Here is a 23,487-nt window from a genome sequence, read left to right as displayed (position 1 = left end):
GGTCAGGGGACCCTCATATTTTTAATAGCGTAGTAACACAGAATGACCTATGTGCATTCAACACTAATGAATTGGAAAGTTAACGTGCAATGGCCAACACACACTGTACATTGTGATGGCTTCTGTAAATGATTTTAAGCCTTCCAAGAAATATTAAATGGACTGAATGCAGCATCACTTCCATGGCTGTGCATCAGAAGCATTGACAACTTCTGATCCCACAAAGGGAATACGAGTGACATGAATATTTGGCGCCGGTGCTTTCAGGAAAAGGTGTGGCTGTTATCTTCTAAACGATCAATCTGTCCCTATTTGAAGCATCCCCTTTTTGGCAAAGAAGACAGGTTGGTGTGAAATGGTTCATCTGAGAATGCGGACAAATGCAGACTGTATTTTTCTTTTGACGAGTGCCGAGGGCGTACTGTGCACATGTAGTTAGTTCCAACCAAAGGACCATTATTGCTACTTGAAAGCATACAGCCATCCCTTAAGTAAATTCAACAAACACAATAAACATTGACAGGCTCTGCTCACAACAATCTGAACTTTTTATATTATTTTTAATACAACATGCATGATAAATTATTTGAGATGATGCTTGTACATTCTAAAAGATCAGTTACAACTTCACAGGCTAAAGATTTGTAAAAACTATACATTTTATTTATAATGAATAAATCCCCTGCCACTGTTGGCAATCAAAATATAAACCCAATTTACAGCCAATACAAGACTAGCTTTTTAGAATGTTGCTTTACTTATTTTTAATACTTTTCTATTGCACACTGAATGCAGAACTGGATGCTTTAGAACTGCTATCACATAATATCACAAAATACTCTAATTTGGCACCACATGATGTGAAATGACTTTTTGAAATTTTAAACTATAAAGTACGCATTTGTTCACATTTACAAAGGCTTTATACAGATGTTCATATACTGTGCCTACTTGATTCATCCCCCAAGTGTTTCAAGAGTTTGTTCAGTTTGAAATAATTTATCCATGACAGGACAAAGTTGGAAAATTTAAGTAAAAAATAATGTAAGGTGCAAATATTCTGTAGAACAGCCAAGTTTTTCTGCTTAAAGTTGTTAATCACTAAAAAGAGGGAAAAAATGCTAAAAATGATTGAGCAACAGATTCATTTTTAATCAATCTAATCAATCTTAGTATTTTTTGGCTTTGCACTACTGAAGCAAACCAGCCTGAAAGGGGCGCCATGTGACCACTATGCGCAATTTTGTATCACAGGCCACACGATCTGTAACAACTTTATTAAAGGTTTAAACATCCACTATCCACTGGACTGTTTTGGCAGTATATCATTCCAAACAAACCTGTTAAAAAAACAGCACAGGTCACAGTTGCTTAAGGAGCAACACTAAAGTAACAGGTTTTGTACTTTCTACCATTTTTCCCCCAATATCTCTTACATGTATATCACAGCCTGCCTAAAAGAGGTTAAAAAGTTTCAACACCCAGCATGACACCAAATGCAGAAGTCAAATTGTGCTTACATGTCAGTAAGGAAAAAACCCCAAACACATACGACATGGCACTGCATTGTGGGTAACATTGCTTGTTTACCTTGAATTCTTTCTATTCCCATCAATCTCACAGTCAGAAAAGGCCTGACGTGTGGCCCAACAAAAGAAAATGACTGCCAAGTTGTCAGACTCACTTATGAAAAAAATACCTTTTTAAACATCTTGCATCAATGAGCCATGTCCATTTTTCCCTCACATCATGCTCGTTTTCATCAGAATGACAAACTGAGTCATAGTCAAAGTGAAGAATTCAGTTTCCAATGCAAACAGACTAACTGAATTTTTTTGTCAACTCATTTTGTGGGAACCAGTCACACTTTACATACATAAGTCATGCCATTTTGTAATAGGAAAGGGTGTTGATCCTCTTCAGATTTTAATTTTTTGGGGGGTTTCATTTGGAGTTATTACCAGACAAAGCCGTGTTGCAAGCATGACTGGACCAAACTCAATGCATTCAAATAGGAAGAAAAATTGGAAATTGTCACACTGCCCACATTTGTTTCCTAAATACTCTTCAGTGCAATTTTAGACTAACATTCCTGAGATAAAAAGCACTATTTGCTACAATCAATTGCACTTTTGAAGCAGCTCAGAATCATCAGTTGAGAGTCCCATTAGAAATTAAAGTCAGTTATCCTCCCTGGGACTTGGATTCATTTGGGTTTAATCCGGTCTAATGTCAATGATAACATCTTGAGTTTAAAGTATATCTAGATTTACTCCCTCATTCAATATAAAGTCTAATCAGTAGAAAATGCATACAGGGTATATTCACCAAAAAAATATGCCAATTTGTGTCCAATTTCAACATATTTTATAATATAAATATAACTGTACACGAATATCTGAAAATGTGTTAATATGCAAATTATGAAGAAATAAGTGAAGTCACACTGCATCTCAATAATCTAGTTGACTGCTCTAATGCACGACATTTTGAACTGGCACAATAAAGGACGTGCATTAACTTCCTCTGTAACATGTGGTCAATATCACAGAGCTTCTTACATTTAAATACCACATAATATTATACAGGTGTATTATTCACGAGATAACGCTCGCATTATTGCACAATCACAGGTACTACAGAAACATCCTCATCAGTTGAAACTGTACAAGATGACGAAACACAAAAAGGGGTTCACACCTCCCCTTGTCTGATTGACCCTTGACCCCTCCTAGGGTTTCCATTGATCAAATTACGCTGAAAAGAACCAAAAAAAATTAAAATTTTCCTGACTCTCCATTCTCTTGGCAGGTTACCTGTACCAAAGCCGATGAGTATTTTGACACTGTCTCCTGGCTACAGGTAGATACACCTTTTACAATTTACAAGTGGTATATAGCTACATGTACTCTAGGTCACTGCATCAAAAGCTGATGACAGGATTGAAACCTGCAGTATTCCAAGACAAAGGGAGTAGAGCTCTCAAATACCTACTTGATCTTGCCACGATGAAAATGTGAGACAATGCAAGGCAATGCAATGAAGACGTAAACACAAAGGAAGAAATTCCAAGCCTTACAAGACTGCACAGTGTATCTTCACTGTATGACAATGCAGACTCTGTACCATGGCAACGACTTCCCATGTGCAAGTGCAAACTGCATGGATGCTTATTACTGGAAATATCAAAATGTCTGCTGCTTAGCAGAAGGGTAACATTAAGAGAAATCAACTAAGCACCTCACTGCCAGGCACAAGGTGACATACAGTGTTACAAAATGAAGTTTTCATAGTTGGTGTAGTGTGACGGACACTTAACAGTACATCAGACAAGTCAAGGTCCACTGTTTTTCCTGGCAGTATGTGCATGTAAGCTGCCCTGCAAAACATCGCAGTGAACATCACCTATACAGTCTGTCTGAGGAAAAGTCACAGACCCAAATAAATAAATGAGGGTCTACACAGTGCCGTCTAATCTTTGCCATGTACATGTAAGCTGGCATGTAAGCTACCCGGAGTGGAACCAAGAGAGGGAGTAATATTCCCAGAAACTGAGATCTCTCTGGTGGGACTGCACTTTTGCTGGTTCACAAAATGACTTAGAAATGCATGCACTATGGTCGTGTAGTTACCAACAACATGAACACTCCCCACCATCATGGCTCTTTTCGACCAATGAGGGGGTGCTTCTGCTCAAAGCGATTACATGCAGTAGGTTGAAGAAAATGTCAGGAATGACCCAAAATGCACATGTACACACAGTTCTTTTCACAAGCTTCTAACATGGAGTATCAAAGTTGATTCATGAACACACAAACTTTCTTTTAAGTACATGTCTTATATTCCCCACCTTGATGGTGGAACTGATCTGAAAAGGAACTTCACTAAACATGAGTGAACGCACACATACACATACTGTACAAGTACTTCCAAGTGTTGCCAGATTGATTTTACATAACTCAAGACTTTTGGAACAGTTTAAAAAACATACACCGATAAAATTATGTTACTTAAGACTACAAAAAAGGGATTTTTGCTGTCTATTTATAAACTTAAACTATTGCTAATTCAATTTCTAAGCACGTTTGTTTGGAGACATGCTTGCATAAGTTGATACCTACCTAAACTGCCTTATATTTGTGTTTCTAAGCCCCTAAATTGCCATGTAATGAAGTGAAGGATTAGGATAAGGTAGTCTTAAATATATATCGGTGCCTTTGAACAACAGATACAGATGCCTTGATGTTATTGTAAGGCTTCAAGTATGTTGGCAACCTGATATGACACTATTACTTGCATCCCACAATAATATTGCCAAAATATAGAAAGAGTTGAACAAAGCCAGTGACTCCATGTGTTGACCAATTAATGATGGTATTAATTATGGCCCAAAACCTGTCTTTCAATTTAATCAAGATGCATCAACCAGCTTTTGAACCACTGCAAGCCAATAATGACTTTTGAAAGTAATCTATGCAACATTTGTACCGTATTTCTCACCACAACCTCAAAATGTGCCACACTCTGAGGTTCCAACATGAACCAATATTTGCAACAACGGCCTGTGTAGCGATCAAGTTCAATACATGGTCTCCTTCAAAGGACTTCCCGATATTGGGTATGCACAAAACACACAAGGAACTAGACATGTCTCTCACTAGAGGCACAGGGAACATCCAATTTCTGTCAGCTGCCCTATAAACATGGCACAATGACGTGGCCTCTAGTGAGAACTGGTTGATAATTTAGCTCTCACTGACATGTCAGCATTTACCTAAGCTGTGCTACGAGATCAAGCGGTGTCCTCCACGATTCCTTCACAGCCCATTTGTGGGGTATAGACTGATATGATGACTATCGTAATGCTCAAACTGGTCATTTGTGCTGGCCCCCACAAATGGTGGTTGAGCATTAGAAAAACTACTATTTGGAGCCACTGTTCAGTGACAGTCACTACATACAAAATCCATCACAATGCTTGCCACCATCAAAGGGGGCCAACATGAAAGTTGCTGAAAAGTTACATCTGGCCCTAATTGATATGTGTATAGAATACAAACGTGACCCACTATCCCCAAACAAGGCTGAAGTGGGTAACTTCATATCCCTGAAATAGTGGAACTTCCACTGTTCAGATTTTCTTGGGAGTTTTACAGCTATCACTACCCGTAAGAAGCTTTCTGCAGACAGAATTTTGATTTAACGTGGATCACTTGAAAGTGTAAAAAAAAGCTGAAGGAGAGGAACTGTCCAACATTAAATACTGACTTCAGCCTGGTTTGGGGATGGTGGGTCACAAATTGGTAACTTTGGTTGCAAGCATAAAAATATCGCCTTGTGCACATGGCTTATTTTGCTATACTTCCTCACTGTTGACCACTTTGTGCCGGGTCCATTTATCCATGTTGATTCTGCTGGGCTGGGTAATTTTTCATTTTTTTCTGTTGTTTAAAAATTCAAAATTGTTTACAAATTCATAACTTCATTTACTCAACGTTAAAACCCGCACAAATGACTGTCTGGTGACTACTCTAATCACTGTATCACTCATCATTGGAGCACTGGAGCACTTTTGTCCCCGGTGGTAATCCGCTCGCACTGAATGCCGCAGACAGTGGTGTAATCTTTCAAAACAATGACGCTATTGACATCTGAAAAACTACTGGAAATTCACAGCAGCTCGGTCTTTTGTTCCGAGTACGGTCTTTAGTTACAAGGCCCAGCTCTTTTGTCGATTTCAGGCACCCCGGCAATGCATATAAACCAACGTCTCTGAAACCGGGCTCCCTGGTAGTAAGTGGTTAACCTATCCCTCCAACATCCTTTGAAATCCATCTGAATGTTTTTATCAGGATTGAGAAGGGTATTTCTCGTGGCTTTACACCCGGTGAAAGCAACAGCAAAAAGAAGTGTCTTGGTTTCTTGGAGGATTTCAAGCATCCCAGAAAGTCCTGAGTCTATGTAATAGACGACTTCTGCATACTTCCTGATTAATTTTGCAAGATGACGCCTGCTTGTCCTGATTTTGACCAATCAACAGACACATCTTGGGCCTTTGGCCTTTAACTCAATGACGTTTAAGACACAACACACATGAATCACTCCTGTGTATATTGTACATGCTGAGCCAAACAGACTGGTTTAGCCTACGTATGTGTAGTTCGGCTGAAGTTGGTTTGTATTTGTGTCAGTATTTGCCATCCCAAAACTACAGAAAAACACATTTCCCAGGTCTGAAACACTCTCAGACATGCTTTCCCTGGTAGACACTTAAACCTGGTCAGCTGATTTGGTCACTTGACAAAGTATGATCAGTTAACACTAACTGACCAATCAAGGCATTCAGCAGATTCAGCACTCAAAAGGACACCACTGTTTCTAAAGTCGACTCCTATGAGCCAGAGCATGGGTCCCAATAAAATTTGAATGCTCACATATATAAGACATTGTTTTGGAGCTGCAAGTTCTGTTGAACAACGGATGACACTCAGGCTACAAGGTACAAAGCTCAAATCCCAAGGCGGCTAGGGTTACGGCAGTGGATTTTTGCTTGAAAAGTAGATTACCTAATACTGTTAACAACCTCTACACATGGAGATATAGCTATTTTAACAACCTCTACACATGGAGGTACAGCTATTTTAGCAACCTCTACACATGGAGGTACGGCTATTTTAACAACCTCTACACATGGAGGTACGGCTATTTTAACAACCTCTACACATGGAGGTACGGCTATTTTAACAACCTCTACACATGGAGGTACAGCTATTTTAACAACCTCTACACATGGAGGTACAGCTATTTTAACAACCTCTACACATGGAGGTACAGCTATTTTAACAACCTCTACGCATGGAGGTAAAGTTATTTTCAAAACAGGTTGATCACAGTTGAAACAGACTTTGAAAAAGTGTATCCAAGATATAGATAATCTTCATAAATGACTGACTTTTGAGACAGTGTGGGCATTTTGATGAATTAATTTAAAGTGCCATTTAAACAGACATCATCTTTGCAAGGAATAATGTCCCAAATCTTGTATTTTTGTTAGGTAACAGGAAAAGTATGCTGTTTAAATATACTGACTGAAAAGTTCATTTGTCATAGTTGTGATCAGCATGCATATTCAGCAGCATATGTGATTCTGTAACATCCTTCAAGATATGTGTGGACTGTATACACACATCAACACCTTCCACACGTAACAACTATCATACAAGTCACTGGGTCCATGTTATTGCTCTGCCTGATGATCCGGATCAACAGACTTCTTGGCTTTGATGCTTGATCTGCTGCTTGTACCTTTGGCATCTTGATTTTGCACTTGAGTCTGCTCAAGTTTCTCACTGTCTTTGTTGGTGGCTTTGATAACCGCCTCCTTCCCATCATTTCCTGTCAACCTCTGCTTCGTATCGTTTGCTGTCCGTCTCCTACCCTGGTTGTCTTTGCTTGGGTCAGGCTGTTTTGGCTGCTCTGTGCTTGCAGTGTGATTCTTTGCAGTGGTTGCTGTCTTGGTGGTGTCTTTGTTCTCCGTTGTGGAGGCGGGTGCGTCCAGTTCTCTTTGATCCCCATCTTGGCGTTTATCCTCATGCTTGGCATTCTCCTCCTGTTTCAACTTTTCTTCTTCTTCCGCCTTCTGCTTGGCGACAATGGCTGACCAGTTCTGCAAATTCCTCCTACGACCCGAGGAAAAACCACACAAGTTAATGATAACCTGGAGACTATGGATAGCACCAGGAACAGGGAAAGAAGAACACAAGATGGGGGATGAAACTGATGAACTTGGAGTAGATTTGATTGCTAGAATAAAGTAAGGTATACTAGAGAGACATGGTTCAGCCCTGCTTAGGCTTTCATCCTGTGGTGGACTGATAATAGTGAATGATTAGGAGTAAATTAATGAGCCACATTTACGTACAACTTTTTTAATGAGCCACATCTTTGATTCATAATTTTTCCGGGAAACCCACAAACTACACTATGCACTTAAAGAGAAAACAGGGACAACACCCTCATTTCTCAGGAATAGTAAGGGGCATTCAAATGTTGAAAAAAGGACGTTCTCGAGGAAATTAAAACAAACCATGTTTCTCATTATGTCTACTTCAGTTCAGAAAAATGAAATTTCATACACAAAAGGAATTTCAGTGCTGACTGCATATCATGGATATTTCCAGACGGATAAAAACACATGTATACTGTCACATGAGCTAACCTACTAAATGACGAGCAAATTAGGGTTCACTTCAATAGGACTCCAACATGATTATATAACATCCAACTTATTCCCTTTGTCTTTTTACTTTCAAAACAAAACTGTAAACTACTTACGCTGCTCCGTCGTACATTGGCTTGGCATTTGGAACAAGTTGGCTGAGAAGATCATAGCATGGAAGGCAGATGCCAACAATAAAGGAAACCTATCAAAAAAAATCACACTAAGTGTAAATAATGCCCAAATCTTCTTGAGTTGATTCTTGTGAACCTTTTAGCTCGTGACAAGATAGAGTTTCACGATTTAACTCTGCAGGTTCATCTTTCATAACATTACGGTCTTGGAATCTTTCCCTGCTGCCAAATAGAAGGCAGATTTTCCAGTAACTCTCTCCTGACAGAAAATTTGGCACTCTTCCGGTCTGCAGAGTCAGCATAATCAAATCATCCATGATTAGGACAATAGCATTATTCTCCCCATCATGCACTTGCCAAGGCTCTCACCTGATTGGTTGGCAGTTCATGTGACTTGGAGCGGTCCATCATGGGAATTGGATTACGACCCTGGGCTTTCTCTTCATCACCCTTAGGAGAGACAACAGAGAGACAACTCAACGCCTATCTGTTCTTTAACACAGCCCCATCTGGGATTATTCACAAGGCTAAGCAAGAGTACCAGGTACATGTGCTTCTGATCGAACAGGGAAAAAAAACATTAGGATGGATATGTAGGCAGGTGTGTTAGTTTTTTACTTTTTTTAAGTCAAATTTTAACTGACACAGCTTCCTCATGATTTTCAGGGTTAGTCTGGTAACCAAAACACAACTACTCTTTGACTGGCCTAATCAACCATATTACCAGTATTTGGTCCGTCAATGCAAATGTTTAAAGCAATACTGACTTCATCAAATGTTGCAGGAAAAAAAAGCATGTTCCAAAGTGAAGAATTTACCCATAGCAAGGGGCTGCTGCTAGCAGCATAAAATTTGATTGCCTTCATGTGAAAGGGCAAGTGTCTTTTCAATTTCTAAACTTGTAAAGAGGTAAAAAAGTGCTGTATCTTCAAGTTGTATCTTCAACAAAGTTAAAGCAATGTGGGGATGCATGAGCAGTATATATCAAGTCCGTTGAACTGTGACTGTAACAAACAAATCAATTTCATTACTGAATACTCTTCATAAATGATAGGAACTAATTAAATCATGTTAGTAATTATCTCAGCTCTTATTGGTTACAGAGCTTTCATCAAAGGACCCAGATGGCCACTACTGGGTTGGATTGAAAATTCTATGTTTCACGGTAATTTTTGACAGAAGCATATCTGAAAATACCGAAATCAGTTGTTTGCAATTACTGCCAAGATGGAAATACCTATCCTTGATATAACAAACCCAATTATCAATTTGCAAGTTGTACAATCTTGGAATTACTTCACAGAAACATTTGTTATCAAAGTATAAAAGACTCCTGCAAGTATATAGTTTGCTTTTCAAACTAAAGCTACAATGAGTGCTATTGTTTCAGAACAATCAGTTTTTAACTCTGCAGGAATGAACACACATTTGGTGAGTCTGAATATTTAGAAAGATGGGCAGATTTTGTAGTCTAATACACCTTTTTTATCAGAGAAGATCCCCAGTCCTGTTAAAACGATTCTTTTGTCTACTAAATATTGTCACCGGCAATTGGTAATGCATACAATTCTTCACCAAAAATTGTAGAAGTAAACTTGTTTTGGACCAATAGACTTTATACAGTAACTACTGAAGTTAATGTGTTATCTATACATTGAATGTACTTATAACTTGGTATGTTGAATGTCACACCTGAATGGCATACCTGACTGGTTTACAATAGAAACGTGTGGGAAAAACCCAGTAAGAATACTATTTGCCAGTGCACGACCACTAATGCCTGACTGATAACAACGTTGAAAAACTGCTGGTGTAGTAATGTGCTGTGTAAAGTGTAAACAGATGGGGTGCACTCTATCCATCAAGTTACATGTACAACTCAGAAAAATTGCTGTTTCATTTTGACTGTTCTGGACATTAGAATGCAGATTTGGCTGGACTTGGAGAAACTATACATATTGTTAGGCTCCCGTTATTTTCACAGCAGCACTTGTGGATAGTGTCAAAAGTATCTGTGCAAAGGAATACTTTATTTAAGCGCCCCATCGAACAAATTATTTACATCTGAAAATGTGTCTTGTGACCTCCATTTGCAGTCCTTGTATTTCCATTCTGATGTCATTTTGGGGCCTTGTTCTTTTGATACTGCTGATAACATCCGTTATCTTGACCAAAACAGTGATCCAATACTAGGAATGAGCTACAGTTTTGAAACCACTACAGGGTGAAAACATGCCAAAATTTTTCCCTGTAGCCAAGATCAGGTATTAGATTTTCTGTTTATTTGAGAACATTGTACAAACAAAATTTGGAACAATTCAAATTCCCTGTGAGAAGCAGGCAAATAAAATTTGTTGACAATTACCCACAATGCACTGCCCCTCCCCCCAAAAGCCTCTCTGAGTCAACTTCTTGGTGTACCGTACTGCTTATTGCCCACATGAGGAGCACCATTTTAGATTCATACTAATTACAAAAACCCTCTAGATATAGAGACTGCAGATGAAGCGAAATGACTTCACAAAAACAGCAACCTTAGGTATCTGGAAATGAGAACGGTACAAATAGACCACACTGCACTGAATAAACACGGAACCAAAAGTGGTCACATGTTCTCATGCAAGTCTGCAGTACTTAATGGATGTTTGCACAAAATGTGTTGAGAGTGTCAGATCATTTTCAAAGTGGAAGGCTGAAGCCACAGCTTGCCTGTTGAAGCTACAGAAGAATGAATGAATTTCATTCTCCAAATTCCTCGTACACGAAATCAAAATTATCTTCAATATCCACTCCAGAAAAAGTGGCTCTTTTTCTGAGATTCACAAATATATTTTTTTGCCAAGAAGTAGATTCTCATTGAGATGCTGAAACATTATTTTCCTCAAAGCTTAAAGGCTCTAGATCTGTCTAGATCCTCAGATGAATAAGAAACATCTGTGGATTTTGGATGGAGTCCTGACTAATTAAGTCAGTTGGGTAAGACTTCAAAGGACCTTCATCATCACTGAAGAAAGTTGATAAATACCAGAATTTATTCTTGTATTGTGAAAGTTGATTAAAAATTTGTCATTCTTTGTGAATGACATTTCATCATCTCTACCTGGGTGTAAAATTCCTCGAAGCACTCACTGGCCACCTGCCGCTGAATATCAAACGGTTTACAAACTGCACACAGGTCGCAGGCCGTCATTGCAATAGCCTTCAACAGCTTTCTGGAGTTGTCAAACAAATGATGTGCTTGTTTTTTGGGGGGGGATAGAGAATTGTCAAGAGACAGCACAACTGGAATCACAAGTTCAGTATGTTTTTATAGCAGTACCACACCGGTTGGTAACCAGGACAGTTTCAAATGCCACGACAAGATTCTTTGAGACACTGAATGGTGTTATAGATGCCAACATAGAAAACTTGTATTCCAGGTACCAGTTTGTACAAAGTCGTCACTACATGTACAGTCTATCCACTCGAATACAACACGGATGCATGTATGCAACTGGCAAAGATTCATGGATGCAAAAGTATTGACGGCAAACACATTGATAGTGCTTTGATTTTTCATTCCCTTGTGCATAATGAACGTGATTAGTGTTAATAAGTGCAAAAAGAAAAAAAAAAGAGACCGACTAATTCTGTAAGCAAACCCATGTGAACATACATCATTCATTGATTGCAAGGAGCAAGACAGAGAAGACAATAGTTTATTCATGGCAAGCTGAGGCTAATATATCACCATACGGATGCCACAATACGAATTCTACAATAGGCAATGTACCGTCATTTGCCGTTCAGAAGGTGAGCAATTAAATAGGTACATAGGCACCGCTAGACAAAGTTTCATTGGTTCTGCTGTATGTAAATGCCACGTTTTTCCCCCAAATTGTGAGCTTTGGGAGGGCAGTTGTACAGAGTTTGTCTGAAGTTGCCTGTATGCAAGTTAATGCAAGAATGCTCTTTCTCAATGATCCATCACAACAAACATGTCTCAGAATTCATTATCATCACCGAGTCTCCCGTTCAGAAAACATACACCACCACTGAGAGAAAGTAAACAAAACGGTTGCTAAGAAGTAAATGAATGCAAGTGCAGAAAGGTTAATCAAGCAAGGAAGCAATCGTTGCAAACCAATTTCAAGGCTAAAATCACACTGGATCAGATTGGGGAAGCCTGCATAGTCTTTTGGTTCCAATTCTGACAAACAAAGCAAGAAAATGCTAAAATCGCAGTGTGTCTGGAAATGTGCCACATCAGTGTTTAGGGAAGGAACTAGCCTTTACAAAGAAGGAAGTCTGAAGTGCAAGTGAAGGATTGAGATTTCTTATTGAATAGCAAAAGAAACTACATTTCACAACAGAAGTTTGACTTAAACCAGAAGAGGAAGGAAATCATGATGAATTACGTATCTACTGGCCAACTACATGTACACGTACAAGGAATCTGATTCATAGGAACATTTCCTATTATGATAAGCCACGTCTTAATACTTTGCCATTCAAAATCATAGCACTGGCTGATAACTCTTCTGATCACAATCAAATCATTACGAAACCACAGCAAGTCGATATCTCAGCTGAGAAACCTATAATGAACTCATCAACTTCAACTAACCTGCTATGTCACTCGAAATGATGTCATTCAAACTGCTTTTTTCCAAAACAAATGCATCACGATAATGACAATGTAAATAAAGTCCTTAAACACTGCAAGTCAATGGCACTTGAGAAACAACCAAGACCCATAAATCTGTCCAGTGTTATGACCCCTGAGGTGTCTCATGGAGAAAATCTCAAGTTATCCAAATGCACTTGGGCACAAATTACCAAAGTTGCGTATAACAAAGTTAGGTGCAGGGATATCACACAAATCACCAACATCTGAGATCCCATTTCCAAAAGAATTTAATCATGGTTGGAACAACTGTGCCATCCCCAATGCTGTGTTTGCCGGTAACACCTTTTCAGGAAAGATTTGATGATGACAAGCAGTCTCCTCCTCAGTCAGAAAGCAGAAATACACTTTTCCTTTACAAGCACGGTGGCAATGCTATGGTAAGGAATACTCTTCCGTAATGGGAATGTGTGTTTACTGGATGGTAAAGCAACAGGTAAAGCAACCTCTTTTTTTCCCCTCGGATTCAAAACTCTGGAAACTGTTCAGTATCTGAAGAGTTACTGGCAAGTGAAGACAGCTCCTGATATCGAGGTTTGATGTCAGTAGGTGTAAGTCCTAGAAATGTAACATCTCTCCATCATAAGTAAGGGACCTGACCACTTGTATGCTGCTTGTTACTTATTTAGCTTGAAAATCTCTGTGGACAATAACAACATCTTTCCTCAAGAAATCTTGGTTTAACTCTAATTTGAGCATCACTGTGCCCAGCAAAAGCCTGACGAAATATCGCTTGTCAGTATCTGGAAATTCCTCCCTGAAGTTACAACTATTTGTAGCCGTGTCTTGCAGGGCATGTTAGACGGACAGCAATGTGATAAGAAGACATGAAAACCCTTGTGCAAAGATAAATAGTGGATCAACTCTTGAAACAAACTGTGCAGAGAATTATTTTCCATGTTTATTTGAGCTGGTTCAGTTAGATGTTTCAAATGATCGATTTCTAGCTTGGATCCTGAAGAAACCTGGCTGTTCGAATCTTAACTACAATCACTTTGCCAGACACAAAGATTAGACCAGCAAAAACTCATCATACTCATCACAGAAACCAAACAGTGTGAAAAATCATGTTTGGACATGGGGCTTGCATGGTAATGCCAATTACACTGATAAAGACAACTGTGAGATTTTCCAAGGGCTGTGACAACTTAACAATTACTGCATTCCTTGTCTTTTCTACAGTTAGAATTTCAAGAAGCACTGGAGAACAGTTTTGCCACAAGAGGTGCTTTTTCATCTCGGGCCTACAAGATCTCCTACATGGGGACAACTTTCAGATATTGCCACTGTGTTCAAATGTACATGTATGTATACTATGCTCTTCCTTGATAATGCCATTACATTCTAACTGCTATCTGTTTCTCAGGGAGTGATTATTCAAATTTCCAAATACAAATACTGGATTAGAGTTGTTAAGTGGCATTAAGCGTAGTTCTGTGAGCACAGAGTTTGTTTTAAAAGTTACGCATCCCATAGGTTGTCCACACCATGACTTTGGTTTGTGCAAATCCCCCCAAAATCAGATGCTGCCAAAACCATTTCATATGTAAAACGCAGTCAACAGATAAGTATTAACCACTTCATGCCGGGGCATTTTTCAATGTTGATGATGCTGGGCCAGCATGACTATCATTTTTTCCGTTTTCAAAATCCTTCAAAAATTAATCATTTCATTTAACGGTCGTTTATAGCCGCACCAAGTAATCTTTAAGCACTAAGTTGGCGGGTGACCTTCATTGACGCCCGAGTATTTCAGCCAGGCCTGCAGCCTTGTAAACAGAGCCCAGATTGTGCGGTGTTGTATAACTGTCTTTTGTTCACGAACCTGCAGACCTCTTTTCAATAGGGGCCAGATTAGCATGCAGCGGTGCTGTGTGGCTCATTGCTGCGGTGGTGGAGCGCTTTTGTCCCCGGTGGTAATCCGCTCGCTCTCAATGCCCCAAACCCTGGTAAATGGTTTCAAAACAAGGCTGGATTATCACCACTTTTGAGAGTGAAAAATGTAGGTAATGCCCAGCAGCCTGGTATTTTGTTCAGAGTACGGTCTTTTGTTACAGGGCCCTATTTCCTTTGTCCGAGTTCGGAGACCCCGGCCACGCATATAAACCATACGTCTCCGATTCCGGAGTCCCCGGCAGGAAGTGGTTAATACCAAGATAACTTTGGTAAATACTGTTGATACTATTGTGAGGGAAAACAAGGGAACTGAGACATTTTTCATGTTATATGGTGCAAATTTATAATTATTAGCCAGCATGTGCATTAATGTTTCCTGAATGTGCATTGAAACATGCAAAATAAAGCTTCCTTAAATGCCAGTTTGGTAAACTCGTACCTCAAGATAACACTTTTACTTAAGTAGCCCTCACCTACACAGAATATGATATACGTCAATATACTGGCTGTGCAATGTGCATTATACAGAATGGTGCAGCATTTCCCAACAAAGAAACCTTTGTAAGTGGCTAAAAATCTAAACAGACAAACATGCATACCTGTTGATAAAACTCGTCAAAGATAACCTTAACGGTTTGCTGCTGTATCAACCACGGCTTTGTGTTGGCCGCCAAATCACATGCAGTCATAGTCAGTGCTCTCACAAATGATCTAAAATGTTGCCAATGGAGACAGGTTTGCCATAGACACACAAGATGCCACAAACACCACCACAGTCAAGACAAAAAAAAAAGAAACAGAAAAAACCCGGACCAACAATGAAAATACACGGGAAGAGGAGAAAAAGAGTAGCAAACAAGCATCAGGAAGCAAGGCAAATTAAAATAGCTGTTAGTTGGTTAGTCAGGTTAATCAAAGCGCTCCATTGCACAGAGGGACAGAATTAGTCAGAAAACAAAATTCAGCCAAACGCTTGCAATAAAATATATCATCCTAACACTACACACTATGTCATTCCAATTCATGACGTGCTGCAGATGAATCTACGTGCACAGTCAAAGATTCACACCATAACATGTGACCCATCACCAAATAATCAAAACACTTCATTTGAGGTTTATTCACACCTTTATAGCGAGAAATATAGACCTCTCTCATAATATATACTAAAAATGAAGGTTTATGAGTGCAATGGCAAGAATAATTTCACGAAGGGACAGGCTGAGTGTTCTATTCCTTCACGGCACTGAACAGAGGCTTTGCATAGAAGCCATCTTGCAGGGCAGTTCTTGTGTTCTACATGGGTGCCTCCTTTGTGCATACCCTGTAGAACACAACACTGGTGCTTTGATAGCTGAGTGACATTTTAAGAGCTGTAATTCTTCTTTTGCTTTTGTAGTGGTGGCTGGCCACAACCACTGGCTGGCAAAGAATGCGACTGAGATGTGAAAAGAGAGAGGTCTATGGCATACAAGTACCAGTTTGTGGAGTAAATCAATTGCTCCACATTTTGTTGACAGGAGAGTTTGAGTAAGGCAAGTGCCTTCAAGTAGCCATCTCATGCCATCCATTGCTAATCCAAGTCAAGTAGACTTCAGAGGCTAGTAAATGATAGCAATTCTGTATGGAAACAGGTCACATGTTTAAGTGTCATTAAAGTCTCTGGTTTCTACATGCCTGCTCAACGATACCGAATTCACTTCTTCCGCACTTCAACTATTTACAACAGTCAGTTATAACCCTTATTCAAAAGAATCAATTGGGTTTTCTTTTTATTTATGATGCACTTTTCGTTTGCAAGGACATGTCAGAAGATGGTTCAGCAACTGAAATACTTACAAAATCAATAATTGCAAAGTCAATTTTCCAACCAAAACCGGAGACTTATGGGCCCAACTTTCGATCTCGCAAACTTGGAAGTTCCTTCCAGAGATGCCCACGTGTTATATACGCCCAACATATTCACAATGATTACATCACCTTACTCGCACACAATCATTGTTAGTCACACCCATCACTTTCAGAACACGGCCTTTCGAGAAACAGTTGGGAGTCACTAATGTGAGTGCATGTCACATCCCTTCCGTCAGACCTGAACCTATCCCACCTGTGCTCCTGGTTTTCCCATGAGAACTGGCCCGCCTCCACTATGGCCTTCAGTTTGGCCTTGTTCCCAAAGAACAGGGCCAGATCGGTGGCGAGGATGGCATGTCGTATGTCACTCAGTACTTGCTTGTACTCATCTGACGTCAGGTGCTTGAAGATATTGTGTCCATCATTCTAATCAGTAAAAGATCATTCATAGTATAATTCAATCAAAACTGAAAACTGCAATATTTCTGTTTCCCATAAGTCACAAATACAATGTATTTGAAGTTTAATAAAAAAAAAGGTGTGTATCTCACAAAATGTCAATTTCACATACGATATCACTATAATCTACTGGCAACAGCACTATTCGAATAGACTTACAGAATAAACATATGAAATGTGTCAAAGGTTTTGTGAAAGGTTTAAGGAATCTGAGTTTTCATTCTACTCTGAGTAAATGTGCATCACACATGCCTCAGAAATTACATCTGCTTTGCCTACTGAGCTTTATATTACATGTAAGAGCAATTAAACTGTGTCCCTTTGTTGATGAAGAAATCAAAATGCTAACTCCTGTGAGTTAAAAACAAGTTTTCTCAAAGCTTTTTTCAGTGGTTTCCATAGCAATGTTAGGGGATGGAATAAATACGTGATTCACTCCCAAAATGAGGTCGGCTACTGTTCTCTTTCAAAAGAGAAAACAAGAAGTTGGTTCCAGGAAGGAGAAACCTTAAAGAATTAGGAACTGATGCTTATATAACTGTGCGATGACACTGAATGTGGTAACCTTCACAGTTAGTTTTGCCGAAACTGTCACTGCAATAATCACAAGTTTAAAGAAAACATCTCATTAGAAGTTTGGCAAGATGAATTGAATTTTTTTTTCGAGTGGTCAACATAAATATCATCAGCAGGTAAGTAACGGTGAAAACTAAAACACAAAGCCCAATACACAGCAGCATGCCCATCAACAGAGGGCATTTAAACAGCAACTCCACCCCCACCTGAAGAATGGTGATGGTCATGTTGAAGTGATGATGCTCCATGGTAGATGTGGAATACACCGCTGCTAAGGGCGTGGCGTTGTTGACCATGAAGGAGTTGTTCTTGCCCCGGTGATCCAGGTCGTGGCACAGACAGGCCACAAACAGGGCCAGACACTGCATGAAAAAAAGATGGAGAAACAAGACTATGGGTTTAGTAGTGGCATTAAAACTACTCCTGAACATCACTATAAAAACAGCAAGTCTGTTCCAAGGCATTTGGCACCTCAGGTCAGTGTTTCTCTGCAGCCTCCTTGGAATGAAATGACAGACTATATCAATTATCCCCCCGCCCGCCCCCGGGTGGAATAAAAGCCCATCAAAGGCTACTCCTCAGCTAATGCTGGTACCCATTTGTGACCTGTCACCACAAAATGAGCTGAAAGTCAGAAATTTCAAAAACTGAGATATCGGTATTTTTTAATTTAGCAGAAAGAGAGCTTTCCAATGGCATGTACATGGAACACTTAGGGTAGAAGTATAAGGTGACAATGTGACATTATTCTGGCAGATTTGCGTCTTTGTTTCTGACACTGTTTCAATATTTAAATAATGCTTTCGTCACACTTGCTGAGAAAATGACGTTTTTAAATATGTGATTCTGCAAAATATTTGGAATTAAATAAGAGACGGGTTATTCTTTCCAAATATCAAAAAACACAAAAATTGACCTCCACTTCAATATGACTATGAACCTTCAAAATAAGAAAGAGTGGGATGTGACTTTACTCTCATTTTGTCGTGACAGATCACTTTTATACTCCTGGTTGGAGAGAGGCAAGTACCCTCTGCTTGCTAATTAAATCCCTCAGCAAAATAAATGCAAAAAAATTGCTAGAACTGCTTCCATGCCTGTGCCACATTCAACACCCCACATAGTGTGACTGGGTTTGCATATATATTATTTTGGTCACCTTGATTTCCATGACCGGTCAAGTTAATTTCTCTGGTTTGTCGATAATTCACTTTACCTCAACGGGGGTGAAAACTTCTTCTTGGCAGGTCTTAATGATGGTGTAGACACTATGAGCGACTGAGAATGCATGTGTCCAATTGTGGTAAGGAACCTTTCTGTAGTTCTTACGCACAGTCAGGATAAACCGACACAAGTCTTCATAATCAAAGCTGTAACACAGAGAGGATATATCAGTGAGGTTTCACAAGCAAAGGAATACAGCTAGTGCACTGATCAGCAAATTCATTGCCGACGATAACTTCACAGGGTGCCCCCCACTGCCACAGCAATGTCTGCATGCGCACATATTTATGGGGAACCCCCCTAGGCTGTTACATGTTCGTCCCCATAGCAATTTAATTGTTGAGTTATAAGCAATGCCAGTCGGTTCAGTTAACCATCATAAAAATAGCCTTTCATGCGCAACAAGTACATGTATATTTGCAGTGGCAGGATCAAGTATACCTGTCAGTACTACAAATGCACGTGTACTTGTGGTTATCAGACAATATCTTGGGCCATTAGTTTGCGTAATCTTATGTAATACATAACTCACCATTTGCTACACGCAGACGTGGTGTGGATAATTGGTCACTTAAACGTTAATGTAAAAATTCTTGGTAACTTAACCATTTTCCCTTGCTGTTCTTTGCATTTATTCCTTCATGTGTGACCGAGTTGAAAAGGGCTAAATCTTTGAACATGTATTTGCCATCTGTGCTTCAAATCAAAATTCTATACGTCTATGTGGTTAGCAATAAGATGCTGCCATTTTGGATTACTCCTGCTTTCATTAATAGTTTCAGATTAATGAATGTATGTGTCAATGTACGTGAGGCAACCAAAAACAAGAGTAACAACAGTTACGAATAGAAAAATATATATTCTCCTCTATTGAAACATTACATAATTTACCATTTGAATATGCAAAATAGTGAAGAGAAAAGAGAAGATAATGAACAGTACAGTCAAGATGAGGTCTTTTGAGCGTCAACTTCTTTAGACAAAAAATTTGACGGCATAAATTGCCATACTACTTGTGTATCATGCATGAAGTGGCAAGGGACTGGTTAAGTAAAGATGGGTGCACATTCACAGAATCCTCAGGTAAGTGAAATGAATATTGCATAGGACTAAGAAAGAGATGGTATAAACCTCTCCAATACTATTCTACTAAAAAGTCCCATTTCCACAGTTCCAGAAGTGTGAGTTCTGTAATTACATGTGCTACCTAACAACTACATGTAAGTTGCGATACAAAATCAGAATAAAGACTCAGAAGATTGCCACATCAGGGTCCATGCAACAAACCATGCTAGCCCAGATTTACGGGGGCTGACTACACAATTTTCAAGCAGCATCATACTCAACCTCAACTCCATGGGCTGTGTGCCCATTCCTTCACTAGCCCCTGGTTGTGTAGAATACGAAAATGACGCTGACTGGCTATTCAGGATGAATACATAAACGTAAAGTCAATTGTGCGCATATTTCAAATGCTGCACGCTTGCGCCTATGTATTCTCCTGCACGTCAAGCACGCGCAAGTCTGCTTTGCCCGTAAACATACTGACTAAAGTCATAATTTAAATATCCCAACTACACGTAGCCGGATAATTAAATTAAACAATCAGGAGTTAGATCATGCAAGGCATGGTGGGAACCAACATGACGCGGCCAGATCATACCCATGGGAACGAGGTTGCATCATGCTAAATGTAGGGTATTTCATACGTTCAATTCTACTAGCCACCTTCACGTCTGCTAGTCCATTGCACAATCAAGACGACAACTCCGTCGTTACTCTATCGCATGCAAAATCAATCAAATATATCTACATGTACATGTACAACTCAATGTTCTAATTACCTATGCCGAAAGGCAGGTTTGAAAGGATGTTAAATAACAACTCAACAACAAATCACTGGTTCCAACTTGACGTCAAATATATATCTGGAAAACATATTTTCTTTGTTATTACACAGTTGGAGATCACATTTCAAAGAGTATGCCTGCAGCGAATGAATGAATGAAATCTTTTTCTGTACTTTTGGTTTCCCAGCTTGCAGCTTTCGGGATATCATGTCCTTCATTATATCAATAATTACTCTGCATTCATAAGAGCATGTATGGGTAATAAATGTTAGATCAAGTTTTGAAAAGTTGAACAGTTCAGTGATTACATTTACAATGTTTAAAACACTGCCAGTTTTGCACAGTAAAATTTCCAAGTCCAAAAGAAGCGATGGTGTTACTGTACTAAATAAGTTGGCCAACAGACACACTGTACTCAGGACAGGAATCTACAGGTCATTACAAATGCAACAACTTCACATAAATATTTCTAAGGAGACACTGCGGAAAGAAAGAGGTAGCAGGTAGACTGGGGTAATGGAATAATAGGGCTAACCTCTGAGAGTTGTCATCATCATTGCTGGAAAAGAAATGACAAGAATGGGTGACATAGGACCATATGCACACACACACAGAACACTGCCCAATGACAGCATGCTATTTGTAAGATGCAAACCCACACAGAGTCTTGGGTCAGTAAACGGGGTAGTGAAAGCCAAGGAACAGATTGTGTCTAAAACTTGGCAGCAGCTATGTATATGCAAAAATATGATAAAGTGGTTTGACTCTGAAATCTTGCACCCATCAGAAAAAGTGGAAGATGACTGCAATGCTAAGCATGATCTCCAGAGGTGATGGATGGAATGTTCCACTTCATGAGATGAGACAGAGTGGAATGCATCATGTTATCAGTCATCAATTGGAATTATTCTTACTTTAGCACAAATTGGAAACATTAATTATTTGCTTTATAGGATATCCCTGTAAAGCCCAAATAAATTCCCACTTGCTGGAGTGACTAACCAGTTCAGCAATTGTGTTTGATCATAGACTGGAACCCGTTATTTAATCAGCACCATGGATTAGAGTGTTCCACTTTTACAGTGCAGCTACACATTGTGTGTTCATATCATGCAACATGTGACCCATCAATCAGATGACAGGATATAATTATTCAGGCATTGAACAATTATGAACATTGTATCCTTACGCATGTTGCCAGTAACTCCATTCATATATAATTTGCTGCAAGTGCCTTGTATAATCCAGTATTATACATGTAGAGATGTAGCTATCAATAGCAGTGGATCATTGATCTTCAATTGTTTGCAAATTCTCAACTTGAGTGTGATTAAAATTTAACACAACATTAAAATGAAATGAGAGGATGTGAGATGAATCCATATATCCATTAATAACGCTGTCACACCTGTGTGTGCAGGTAAAGCGAAATGACAGAAAACAAACACACACTCAGAGCAAACGTAAACATTTCCATTCAAAAGCACAACAAACTGGAACAAAGTGTCTTAACTTTGATAACATGTAAATATACCCCTTTGGAACTCTAAAAATGAAACATTCTTAGGGTGTACATTTGCAGGGGTTGTAATCAAGTCAAGGATAGGTCATTACAAATCAATGACTGGTCAAACAAATTCATCACTAGTCACTGCAATTAATCTCCAGCTAATCGCAAGTCATGTAATGCAAATCACAGGTCAATTACAAGTGAGTCACATGGAAGTCACAAGCCAATCACAAGCCAATCCCTGATCAAAGTCATTTGTCAATCACACATCGGTGACTAGTCAGTTACAAGGTATCACAAGTCATTCACAAGTCACCACGACCCAAGTCAATCAAGAGTAAGTCATAAATCATTTACCAATCACAAGTACACTGCAAGTCAATCACAAGTCATTCCCTAACCAATCAGAAATCATCGCAGGTCAATCACAAGCTAATCACAAGTCATTCCCTGACCAATCACAAGTTATCACTGGTCAATTGCAAGCCAATAACAAGTCGTTCATTAACCAATCACAAGTTATCACAAGTCAATCACAAGCCAATCACAAGTCATTCCCCGACCAATCACAAGTGATCTCAACTATTGGTCACTTCCAAGTTGCCGATGCAGTCAATCATTAGTCAATCACAAGTCCTCCAGTCTCAAGTCAACTGCTATTGAAATAAACTACATGCACACAACGTGACAGACATCTCTTTCTGTCCTTTAGCACGACTGGTCAAATGGATTGACTGGATTACATCTTTGACTTTTGCTATCCGTGAAAAAGTCTGAGTTTATTTTGTAGTAAAGGCAAAGACAGAAGCAATTTTTACCCGTTCAGAGTGAACATATCCTGGAACATGCACAGCACGTAGAGTGGCTTGGCTTCTTCATCCAATCCCCATGGGGAGAAGTCATACCTGAAAGCACAACAAAGGCCATACTGAGCTGGACAAATATGATTCAAACTGGCAATATGCATCAAAGCATACATAATACTGAGAGAAACAAGAAAATTGTACAGCACTAGATCATTGGACAAATGTAAACTATGATGCAAACATAAAAGGAAAGATCTTGCAAGGGTTAAAAATGACACACAACACTAAAAAACT

The 23,487-nt window shown here is 39.3% G+C and overlaps 1 protein-coding gene across 10 annotated transcripts in view; it reads right to left on the bottom strand.

Annotated features, from left to right (window-relative positions):
* Nucleotides 1–541: 541 nt before the first annotated feature.
* Nucleotides 542–23,487, bottom strand: part of pde10a (phosphodiesterase 10A) — a 60,384-nt gene continuing 37,438 nt past the window's right edge. For 6 of the 10 annotated variants that reach the window (XM_087148375.1, XM_087148378.1, XM_087148379.1 and 3 more), the window contains exons 19-27: nt 23,206–23,292; nt 20,375–20,449; nt 19,020–19,173; nt 18,010–18,165; nt 17,022–17,194; nt 15,514–15,625; nt 8,722–8,802; nt 8,335–8,423; nt 542–7,679 (exon numbers count right to left, since the gene is read on the bottom strand). In XM_087148375.1, coding sequence (XP_087004501.1) covers nt 7,238–7,679; nt 8,335–8,423; nt 8,722–8,802; nt 15,514–15,625; nt 17,022–17,194; nt 18,010–18,165; nt 19,020–19,173; nt 20,375–20,449; nt 23,206–23,292 — 1,369 coding nt within the window. In that variant the 3' untranslated portion in view covers nt 542–7,237. Of the gene's footprint in view, nt 7,680–8,334; nt 8,424–8,721; nt 8,803–11,452; nt 11,565–15,513; nt 15,626–17,021; nt 17,195–18,009; nt 18,166–19,019; nt 19,174–20,374; nt 20,450–21,412; nt 21,437–23,205; nt 23,293–23,487 lie in introns of those variants that run through there. The other 4 variants (XM_022241332.2, XM_087148376.1, XM_022241335.2 and 1 more) reach the window with 4 other exon arrangements.

The sequence above is a fragment of the Acanthaster planci genome, linkage group LG18 (assembly GCF_054643075.1).
Source record: "Acanthaster planci isolate LZ-2023a linkage group LG18, COTS_SCS, whole genome shotgun sequence".
NCBI lineage: Eukaryota > Metazoa > Echinodermata > Asteroidea > Valvatida > Acanthasteridae > Acanthaster > Acanthaster planci.
This window is presented reverse-complemented; position numbering and strand designations above follow the sequence as displayed.